We start from the raw sequence: 12,215 nt of genomic DNA, 5'->3' as shown, positions 1-12,215 counted from the left end.
AGAGGCTAAAAAGAAGTTCTGAGCACAGATGACTGGAACCCAGAGAACAGGGAAAATTCCCCTAATAAATAGTCTGGCTCAGTCATCAGCCCCTATGGTTGGCCTGTGAGGTATCTAACACAATTTAAGAAAAAAAATCCAACCCTGATCTGATAAACAGCACGGTCCATTAAGAATGTGCTCACATCTTCTATGGGCAGATAGAAGGGTCCCTGGGATGCTGGCAATAGCTTGGCCCCAGTCCTGGTTCAATGCTTACTTGTACTCACATGGTTTAACATATATTCCTAAAAAACAACAAAAGCCTGACTCAAACTATATTGCTAGCTGACAGGATGGGTGGATCAGATTCACAACGGGACTTTCCTTTAAGTCATATATTTCCTTCTATGAGAAAGAGCATATCGAGTGTAGATACTTACACTGGCCTTAGGCTCCTTCCCACCCTACATCTGGGTCTTTCCACCCATGGTCTCCATTTACTGCTGTGGAGGATTTATTTCAGCTCTTTTGGAGCTGTGAGGTGATCTTTCCAATTTCTTCACCAGTTACGAGATTTCCACTGCTTTCTTCAGTTAATAATTTGATGTCTGACTATAAATCATAACCCACTGGATTCAAATCTTCAAACAACTTCAAACTTCTTTAAGGATTTCTGTCTGCTTTTTTAAGGGGCCAGATGGCCTTCCATGTAGATGCAGCACCCCTAACTAATAGTAAGGTACAGATGTGAAGAAAGCCACATTTCCCTCAAGAAGGAAGATGGGGTGAGTTTTGGGGTGGAGGCACAGCCCCATTGGCAGAGTAGTCCAAGTTGCTCTAGTGGGTGACTGAAAACTCCAAACAAGAAATGCCTCCCTGATTAACATAAGCAGGAAAAACTACTTTTGAATTTCTCTCCCCAGCATCTGTTCCTCCAATTTTCCATTAAAACATTTTTTGGTCAACTATGGACTACACAGAGTTTACTAATTCATCATCATCAACTGTTTTCATCATGTTGACTGATGGATTTTTAGATAGTGACCTGATAGCACTATGACACTTAAGTCATATCTGAGCTATAATAAAAAACATCAGGTGTTTTGGTAGAGAGTAATTACAAGGCTATCCTATTCAGTTATTGCATTTTCTTGTCCACTGCAAATCATGTGGTACCTTCCCCAAATCTCCCCAATCCCCCAGGACACACACACACAAAGGAAGTAAATCTTACTGTCTTGAAGATTTAGTGTCGCCCATCCTGCCATTCAGTGTGATGAGGCTTCTATTTTCAAACCTAGTACTAAATTAAGTTGTTAAGTTACAAAAACAATTTCAGGTCAGAAGTTGGTTAAGCATCTTAAAAAATATCTTCAGAGGAGTTCTAATCACTACCTCATTGCAAAACACATTATCAAACCAACTTTAGAGCAGCCTTTTGAATGAGAGGAAAGTGGGGTAAAGACTGGCAGTCTAAGGACCCTGAAGTTGTTAGCATCTTAAATTTCACAGATATACTATGTGAATTAAAAAGAGTCCATTATTTTCTTAATCTTCTCAAAGAGGCTCCTCGTCCCCTCAAAACATCAAGAACTTGTTTTTGAATATCAAATATTAATTCAGGTCTTAGCAAATATAAGTGAAAATTTTCTGAAACATTTGGAAATTTTAAAGTTTTCAATCTTGACTAGACCTGAAAGCTTTATTATCCTGAACTCCCTGGTGTGAAGGGTTTATTCCCCAGGAAATCATTCAAGTTGTAAAACTGAATATCAATACAGAATAGCCTAATACATGGGTCACAATTTCATATCTTTCCCATAAATTTACTTTAGAAAATATCAAACTTGAATTCTGTCAATGTAACTTACAAAAGTGGTAATTGTTCATGCAATATTTAAATGGAAACATCATTTGTCTTTTTCACACATATAAAAATGAAGGGAAGCGGGGGAGAAAGGGCACAATAGGATTTCTATAGAAAGGGTTATCCACAGAAAATCTCTAGTCTAAAAACTATGTTGAAAGTTTTCTGTATGAAAGATACTTTCAACAATTTAAATCTTGGATTTAAAATTCTTCATCTGAAAATATGGAAAAGTAACAATTTGGCCTAACTTTATGAAATTTGGATGGGGAGAGTTGACTTTAAAAAATTTATAAGTGTGTACAACATAGTGTTTTTGTTTTATTTCTTAAGTTTTCTAACTTTAGGTTTTCTCTTGTCACATTCAAGGACCCTGCTTTTTAAAAATTTGGACTATGTGTCATGACACAAAGATGAAAGGATTCCAAAAGTAGCCACTATGTGTGGCTACTTTTCAAAAGTGCTTACTTTTCAAAAGAGCTACTAACATGCATTCCTTAGTACACAAAGGTACATGAATATGCACTTAAAGCAGTATGCACTTTAATACCTTAAAAGGCATTCTATGTTGTAAATATATAATACACAAATCTCTGTTCTACGCATTTACCTATGAACCCACCATTTTCCAATATACATTCACAGATCATCTCTTAACAACTCTAGGGAAGCCATTATAGTGCACTCCTATCTGTCAGGTAGAATGCATGAAGACAGAGATTCTGTGGCAGGTGCACTGGTAAGCACCTAGACTGAGTACTTTTTTAAAAAAGTAGCTGTTAATCAGCAGTAGCCAGCTTACTTATTGAAAGGTGAAAGCTTAAAGACCTTTCTCGAAGGCTATGTAAGATTTTTTGAAAACCCAAAAATTCAAATGAAATTACTGACCAAAAATAAAATGTTCAAGTCACGGTAATTGGCTGCTCTGGTTTTAGCAGTGAACCCAGAATTATACTTTGCAGCCATGAGGACCTTCTAAAATGGTCTTTATTATCTAGCAATGGTACATGATGGAAATAGTTAAAGTCTCAGGGGCATTGCTGTGGCCTCACATCTATTTGGTGCCTGTAATTTGTAGCTATTTTGAGGAGGAGGATGGGAGGATATTACTCTGTTTTAAAGCAGCTCAGGACCGGGATATGGTAACAGTCATTTCCTCACTCCCCCCTTACTGTGATAAAAGTAAGGGAAGGGAAGGAGCCCTGGGCAAATGCTAATGTCAGGGGTACTGAGAATCAGCAGCTTGATGTTCTTTGCTATAAAAGGGGGAGGTTGGGGGGGGGATAAGGGGAGAGTGGGAGCATTTCCATAAATAAATAACCTATTTCTGCATAATTTTAAAATTGACTCCATGAATGACTCCTCATTATGACTCCATAATGACTCCTCAGTCATTATGGAAAAAGTTTAGGGACCAACACAGTTAAGCTACTTAAAATTCAGTAACTTAGGATTTAATTATGCTATCGGATAGGATAAACGCTTTAATCCTAAACATTGCATTAAATGGTTTAGAGGAACAATCTGCTTTAAGCTCTGCTTATTCATACAGGATTATGCAATCTCAGTGCTCTAGCTAAATTCCCTAATGTTTTATTGCTACTGCACTGGAAGATGGGTGTCTTGGATTTATACCGAAATATAACCTTTTCCCTTCCATATTTATTATATTACAGCAGGGCTTACTTATGACACAGGAGTCTAGAAAGTCTAAATCATGCACCAGAGCCTTAATTATCTGATGCCAGAAGCCATAATGATTCTGTGGTCACTGCAATCACCATTTACAATAGAAAACCTATTTCTAACCCTGGCGATATGAATCCTGAATGGAGTTTTGAAGATCCACCACAGAAAAAGACAAAAGTCACAACACAGAGTCAATGGTTCATAAAGTTATTCAGGTGGCCACATTTCACAGATAATTTTTGTTCATCTACTCTTCTCACTTGGGCAGAAGATGGAGGCAGTGAGCAAACAGCAGTAAGGCAGCCCATAGCTCGCTGAAGAATGACTTGCAATGAATGAAAGAGGCAGCAGTAATAGCCAAACATAACCTCAAAATGTTTAAATATTGCTAAGATGTTTTTGTGAGTCTTTAGAAAATGAATCAAGGAGTGAAGCTCATGAGAGTGATATTCTATATATCAAATCTCTCTCTGTGTGTGCCTGTGTAATATATATGCATGTTTGCATATATCTACCTAGATGGCACACAAATTTACTTGGGGAAAATAGTCTTGGAAGTTAATTTAGAACTCAAATGACATGGTTACACATAGATCATAATTTCTAAACACAATGTTAGTAAAACAAAATTTATTTGTAAAACAGGACCTGTTATATAAAATGGCACACAATCAGGTTATACAAAAATACAAAATTTCTTTCTGATTACAGTTCTAGTTGCAAATGATAATTAGAAAGCATTCCTGGTGGCTTCCAAATAGCTGAGATTGCGAGCAAATGGAACAGGAAGCAGCAAGTCCATGATGCTGGGATGTCCAAGTGAGTAGAACCTAATTTCCAAATTCAAGACTTCCATCTGGTCACTTTGAGGGGCATTTGCTAAAATAGCTAGCTCCTGGAATGTCTTCTGTTTTGATACCCATCATCCAAACTTTTGCCAATCTTAAATTTAGTTCCGAATGTTTCTTAATGTCCAAAATCTGTGCATTTATTAAGCAGAAGGCATTCTGAATTTTCTTACATGATTTGCTCTCTCACCTATTTGGATAATTGTTAGTTACATAATTGTATTTGTTCCTTTTCAAATGATATAAAAGCATACAATGCTACTGCTTGGTGACATTAGATGTTATATGTTAACTTCTGGAGAATTATTGTGTCAGAATAGCTACTAGTCATACAATGTTGGTTTCCCAGATCTTGCCAAGATATGAGCTCTTGTGTTTTTTGTTTTAAATCCAGAATCTTATTGCAAATTTTCTGAAAAATCAGAAGTATTACACAAGCTTTGAAAAGAAACCAAGGCATTTAGCAAATTTTAGCCTAGCTAGCATAAAGGACAGATACTTAAAAAAAAAAAAAAATACAATTTACCTCTTGCAGCAATTTAAAGGTCCAACCCTTTGAAAGGAAGCACATTAGCAAACAGCTGCTTATTAAGCCCTAGTGACATTAATTGTATGCATTTCCATAATACCGGTCTAATTCACTGTCTGATTCTGGTAGGAGGCAATGCTTTTCTTTCAAAAGATTCTTCTTCCATGGAATGATAAAATGCTGAGGCTTTTTCTTTTTTGTACAGAGCCTGTATTTAGTGCAATAAGTTTAAAAAATTTGCTCTGAAATATTTACTTTACATTAACAAAAATAGCTTTTTTTAAAAAAATTGTAACAAAAAGGAGTTATCGCATAAACAGATCATGAATTATTCTTAGCAAATTACACTTTTTTTTCTTAAAGCATTCACCATTACAATAAGCAGAACAATGGAATATTAGCCATTCATATCTGGTAAGCTTTAGGAATAAAAAACAAAAAACCCAAAACCCATCCCCAAACAAAAAAACATTCAACACTTGAGGATCAAAACATTAACCAATTCTTCAGTTAAACATTGTAGAATTCTGGATACTCAATGAATTGCCAAGGAGAGGAGCACCTGCCAGTATATTTTCAGATGTTATAGCAAGCATTTGAAAAAAATGACCATTTAGCCCTAAGCCACTGAAGTTCCTCTGAAGCAGAAGCCCAAGCACTGGAATTTTTAATGCTTTGTTCCATGTTTCTCTCCCTTCTTTATTCCTGCCAGCATTATTTAATCTGCAAATCAATGCACAGAAACTTAAAGGCTAAACTGGCTGGGTGCCCCAGCATTCCTTCAAATCAGGCACACAAATGTGTGGAGGATGCTACTAAAGTCAAAATTAAAAGACAAAATATAAGAAAACAGTTTGCATAAGAAAGATTATCTACCCTTTTCTTTTTTACCTACTCTCTTATAGAAGCATTAGGGTAAACTACAAATACCTGAGGAGTTGGTTCCTTTTTAATGTTGGCTGACAAAAGCATGAGCTATTATGAAAATTCCCTTATTGGGTCCACTCGTATGTTTCTAAAAGTAAAATGACATGGCTTTTTTGATTGGGGAAAAGTGATTGGAGTAATTTCTTATTTATCTGAAAGCATATGCCTAGTCTCATTCCACTAGGATTTATGCATCAGTAAAATAAGACATTGATTTTATGCACACATCAGGGAAATCACCCCTGAATAAACTTCAGACAGAGAATTCAGTACAACAGTTTTACCTAATTTAAACAACTAAAGTTAAAATCTCCTCTAAGTTATTAAAAATGTTAATCAGATATGAATCTTAACATTTCCATTAAGACAATTACAATTGAAAACATTAAATGACGGCAGTTGCCTTGTAAAAGCCACCCGTATGAAAGGAGTACATGTTTGACAAAAATAAGCATAAAAAAGGTATTAAATCCCTGTTCCTTTTCTCTGATTTTGGCTGATTATGTGTGTGTGTGTATATATATATATACACATATATATATACACACATACATATACATATATACACACACCCACACACACAAATACATAGTTATGTGTATATATTGTTTTGGAATGTCAATGGGTTCCATAACGGTCGGCTAGGTTCAAGCAGAACTTGCTCCCGAAGCCTAGAAAACAAAGTCATACAGAGTATAATCTTAGACAATTACCATTAAAAGGAGATCATGAATGATGTTACAAATACACAGATGGTCACAAATTGCAACAAAGAAAAATCCACTGAGAATTCTTCTCTCCTGAATCTTTATTCCAGGGACTAAAATTCATAGGAATATTGAAACTGACACTTCCTTCGGGATCATCTCTGAGATCAGCAGAGAATACTTCTCCGGCCTATATTACTATGTGCCCAGACTTTTCACTCCCTTTTTTCTTAAGTTTTTTTTTCTGTACAATAGCAAACAGATGGCCAGAAAGTCTTTTTCTTTAACCTCTGTATCACACTTGATAAACTGTTCTAAAATCACTTTGAAAGATTTACAGATAGACCTCACAAAGCTTCAATGTGTCCTAACTTGGTGAGGTTCTTTCAGAAACACATCAAAGAGAAATACTAGAAGTACTTATATTTAGTTCAATGACCACCCCCCATCAAAAGGAAAATTTAAAAATTTATTTTCCTGATCATTATTTTATAGACTAAAAAGAACTAACTTAAAATACCCCATTAAGGAAGGAGACAGACAGTGAACTCAAGCAGCAGTGTTTCTACAGATAGGGCAAAATACACTCCTTCATACAACATTCACCTAAGGGAATAACATGTATAAACCAAGCAAAGACGAATAAGCAATCCTTAGTTCTACCAATGCCCAAATTCTGGAGTGGGGTTTCTTAGATGATTCTTTAGGTAGTAAGGGTCAACTCTTGTCATGCATACTGCAAGAGAAAAATATTTGAGGTACTGATGTGCTTCCAGAATTTAATTACCCAGTGGTCAGCACTGGATGGTTCTCTCCTGGGAAGTTTTTTAACCATTTAAAACATCATTCTTAGGGACAAAATACTACAATATCCAAAGCACCAGAAGAATGATGTACATGAAAGATGTATTTTGGGACACGGCAGAGTTTTGCCATTAATCTGCAAGCAATGAACTGATGAACAAGACATAATAAAAACAAAAACTGGATGGAAACTTTAATGCATTGTTCGTGAGGTAAGGGACAGTCATCCCTAATAAGTAGTATCAGGGAAAAATCTTATTAAATCTTTGGCTTCTGATAGAATGCCACATAAACTGGGCAATTCTCCTAGAGTATTACCTATAAATCAGGGGTCTAAGTAAGAGAAGGCACATTTGTATTCTTGTCTACCACAAATAATCTTCCCTTCACTAAAAAATGTAGCTGATCAGTGGTCAAAGTAGCTAGTCCTAAACCTCCCAATAATTTTCCCTTTCAATGACTGTTACTGAAGAGTAATTTAATGGTAGCTAGAAAGACAGTTAAGGGGGGAGAGGATGGTTTATGCTAAGGAAAAGATTGATTTACATTTTAATATTGTATTTGCCTTTTAAAATTTTAGACTTGGAATCTTTTTTTCCCTGAAAAATAAGGATAACTGAACAGTGCCAGGAAGAAAGCCTTCCTCCTTCCTTAATGAAACCACAAGGTGGACTGAATCTTCTCTGCTTATGTAAGAAGAATACAGAAAGAAGGGAAAGATGAGGCACTGCAATGGAGGGGTTACTGATTAGGGCTCCATCCCCATTCAGTCCAGTTTTGGTGGATACACACTGACATTAAGAGCTACACGGACATTCAACATCCTTTATTTATGATCAGAATGATCTGTGCCTGGGAAGTTAAACATTTAAACCTTCACTATATTATTATAATCATCGATGCTATTAAGAGCATCACCAAAACACAAGTATTGGAAAGAATGTATCCTAAATATTTTGCTGAGGCTTTAATTTGCAAGGAGTACGTAATTATTTTTGTATATACACATAGCCTCGCTCCTCTCCTTAAAGGAACCCATTTCCTTTACTCTTAAATACTCATATGGTGTTATTTTATACGAATATCTTAAGTTGGAAAGCTATAAATCAAACCATTTGTTAAAGTGTAAGGAAGAAAAAATGGAAGAGTATTCACCTCACACTTTTGGACATTATATGCAATCAGATGGCACATTATTTAAAATGAACTGTCAAGAACGTAGGCCTTTAAATCTTTTGAAATAAACAAACTATTTAACAAGAAATACATATGTATGCAATGTAAGGCAGTAATTAGACCAATATATTCTGGAGACATCTGTCATTATACAGCAGGGAAAATATCTATGGGGAAAGCAACTCAGGATGCTCTTATACTGACTGTGTTTTTTTTATATCAAAGTGGAATGGAGATATAGAAAAAATTAAGCTGAAGTTGGAGAAGAACAGGTTGTCCTGTTGAGTGGGAATATGGGTGTTGATGGAAATAGCCTTGTTTGTCACTGAAAAATAACTTGAGAAACAAAGAGAATACAATCTAGGCAACAGAAGAAAAAGTTAGCAAGGGGAAAGGACAGCAACTAAACAAACCAGTATTAAAAAAGGGGGGAAATATGAATTTTAGCAAGCTGAAAAGAATTGCTATTATCACCCTCCAAAATGATAAAAATTAACTGTCACTTGGGTGCACAACCAAATGTTTAGTCTGATGAAAATTAAACACTAGAGTTAAAAAGAAAATAAGTGAAACAGCAATTTCATCTCAGGGACAAAAATAATATACCATAAATACTGAAATAGATGCTATTCTTTTCAGCTTACATTTACAGAAGGTGGTCTCAGTTGTGACAAGAATTCTGCCATCCAAGTGATGGGTAAACACACAAACAGAAAGAGCAGCACATCCTGCGTGACACAGATAACAAAAGCTTCTCCTGAAGAAGTGCAGTCAGTGAAGACAGAGAGAGAGAGGTAGTGAAAGTAAAATTCTTGGAGGGCGGCCACCTCCTCATCGCCACCTACCATCGGCTTTAGCTCTCTGGCATCAGCAACACCTCCCTTACCAGCTTCTTTCATTGCTTTCCTACTGTTTTCCACAAATTCCTGTAAAACAGGGACCAAAATGCATAAATTCTTATATCCTTTCAGTTTTTTGACTGGTAGGTGAAATCTTAAACATTTACATTTTTGACTCAATCTTGGTAAATGGATGGCCTAAACACACAGCAATAAATAATACACAGTATTACACACAAGAGCTGCTCAATTTGTGAGGACAGACTGTAACCTATTGATACAAGCATTTTTTTCCATTCATTCACTGTGACAATTTTACCTAGGTTTAAAGAGATAGTTAGTTCTATCTGGAAGAAGAAATACCTAACTTAAAAAAAGACTATTATCACACACTTAGAATATTATTTTGTTGTTTTACTTTTTCCACACCAGAGTTAAATGACATGAGAACATTTTTCACAAACCTCCTTTTTAAAATAATCCTAAAAGGTAAAACTAAGTATTAATACTAAGCATAAAAATTTGATTTGCTAAACAGTCATTAGGCTACTTAGAGAAAATATGTCTGACCTTGAAATTACCACCTAAAGCAGGCAGAGAATAACAACCACACCTGTGCTTAAAGGTAGTTAAAATGGGATTATTCCCCTGAAGGAAAAGTTTCTATCCTGCCAAAGTTTATGGAGAACTTCCTTATATTATATATTTTTGTTCCTATAGGAGAAAATATATTTTACTCTGCTTTCGATCAGTAGTTTAAAAACCAAAAGCAAACTTTTCTTCTAAATGTCTCAGTCACAGAGGAACAATGATTTGTGTTGGAAATTTGACTGTTTTTGCATTATTTGGTCGATTTATTCATATGCTGGAAAAAAGACTGATTAATCTTTTATTGTAAAATGTTTCTGTTAAAATGAGATCCTAGTCTTAAAATTCTTGTCATGGCAGATTTACAATGTTGATCCATCCAAGTAAACGTTGACTACTTTGTGAAATATATTTGGCCAGTGGAAATGAAAACAAACAAATAAAAAAAAAAAACCTGTAAATAGATCAATCCAAATGATTTCTCTGTATAAATGAATTATATAATTAAAAAGAATCACACATATAATCCCATTTAAAAATGTCTTAGTCACAAGAATGATACAATGCTCATAGGTCAAATGCCATTGTGAAAAAAACCAGCTAGTACTATATTTAGATATTAAAAATTGTCAAAATTTAGTTGATGATGTCTCAATAAAAGATAATCAGTACCAAACAGGTCTGTTAGATCACTTGGAATTTTTGCAATGGAAAAAAAAAAATCTAGCCTATATAATAACACATTTATTTTAGATTTAACTGGAAAAACCATGTTCCTGAAAGATGATTTGTTATTTCAAAGTCTCATATTTGGTTTTTAGTATTACTCATTCTTAAGATGGGTATATTTCAAAGTTAGTGACAAAGTAATATTACTAAAAAGGACCTATAATTTAGGAACATTTGACATTGGTAATAATAGCATTTAAACAATTTTAATATGGTTTCTAAATTAAAAAAACTTAATTGAGGTTTTAATGTGGGGAAGCAACAGAGGCTCCATTACTATAAAGAATCGGAATGTAATGATTCTTATCTTAAAAAAATCAAAAACAATACTATCTACCAGTTATGGATCTATTAATCTGCATTCATTATAGGACACCTTCAATTTGGCCTGGCAAACATAGGATAACAAGTTTTAACAATGCCAATAGCAATAATAATTGGAAAGGGCAGGTACTACAACCTGGGAAATTAGACTTTTTGTTTTTGAGTGTCATTTCAGTAAAAGGCTCTCGTTAACCTCAGTGGTCCAATGTTTGAATTCAAGGGCTAAAAATTAGGTTAAAAAAAGAACTCAGGACAATTAATGGGTATTGCTCGAGCTAGGTAGACCTGAAATAGTTTTGTGTATACTGAGCACACTCATGAGTGCTAAAGATTTAGTTCTGAATTACTCCATTGCATATAAAGGGAATTAAATATAGGGAATTGTCTCACAAAATATTTTTATTAGTATTTTAACCCTAAGGGCATTTAGAATACTTACCATCAGCACTTTATCCATATAGAATTCTCTGCCAGGGCTCCCATCATTGTATTTTGTATCAATGGCAAAACACAAGAATAATACATCCACTACCATTTCATAAATGGACAGGAAGCAATGAGCGACTAGGAAAGCAAAGAGGCAGACGATGATAAGAGGCAGCACCCATACTGTGTAATCTTGCTGGTAGTTGAGCAGCATAATTCCAGCCAAACCTGTGCTGCAGACTATCAGCACCTGAAGCAGAGAGAAAAAAGACCACATTTAATTTCCTACTGTAGAAAATGACTTTTATGTCATCACTTACAGATCTGAAATTCTCTTTACTATTTATAAATGATGGTTGCATAAGTCCATTCCATATTTACAGTTAGACATGTATATTATAGAATAAAAATTTTAAATCATCCTTTATATGTTTATGATTTACATAAAAACTAATACGTTTTCTGAGAGTTATACTTGCATAGACTATGTGGTAAGCTTAAAATGATTTACCATGAAGCTCAGATTTGAACTACCTGTGACTAAAGCGGCTGCCAAAAAATCCATGCTGCTAGGATATAACAAATAGCCAATTTGTTGATTGTCAAGAACTATCTACTCTGATACTTGATCACCTTGCATGCAGCACTTTATCCCAAATTTTAAAAATATTCTGTGGTTCTTTCAATACTTTTTATTTCAGTTTTTCAATTGCCCTCTGAGTAGTTTATTTTTTTATATTAATTTTTTAAATTTTTTACATCATTGTTTATTTTTAAACA

General features: G+C 34.8%; 1 protein-coding gene across 3 annotated transcripts in view; it reads right to left on the bottom strand.

Moving 5' to 3' along the window:
* SLC44A1 (solute carrier family 44 member 1) overlaps positions 1–12,215 on the bottom strand; it is a 167,048-nt gene that overhangs the window by 23,974 nt on the left and 130,859 nt on the right. The window contains exons 14-16 of one of the 3 annotated variants that reach the window (XM_037494486.2): positions 11,449–11,685; positions 9,375–9,455; positions 4,152–6,513 (exon numbers count right to left, since the gene is read on the bottom strand). In XM_037494486.2, coding sequence (XP_037350383.1) covers positions 6,490–6,513; positions 9,375–9,455; positions 11,449–11,685 — 342 coding nt within the window. In that variant the 3' untranslated portion in view covers positions 4,152–6,489. Of the gene's footprint in view, positions 1–4,151; positions 6,514–8,618; positions 9,456–11,448; positions 11,686–12,215 lie in introns of those variants that run through there. The other 2 variants (XM_037494487.2, XM_037494485.2) reach the window with 2 other exon arrangements.

This window comes from Talpa occidentalis, unplaced genomic scaffold (assembly GCF_014898055.3).
Source record: "Talpa occidentalis isolate TD23 unplaced genomic scaffold, MPIMG_talOcc4v2.1 talOcc4.7, whole genome shotgun sequence".
Lineage (NCBI taxonomy): Eukaryota > Metazoa > Chordata > Mammalia > Eulipotyphla > Talpidae > Talpa > Talpa occidentalis.
This window is presented reverse-complemented; position numbering and strand designations above follow the sequence as displayed.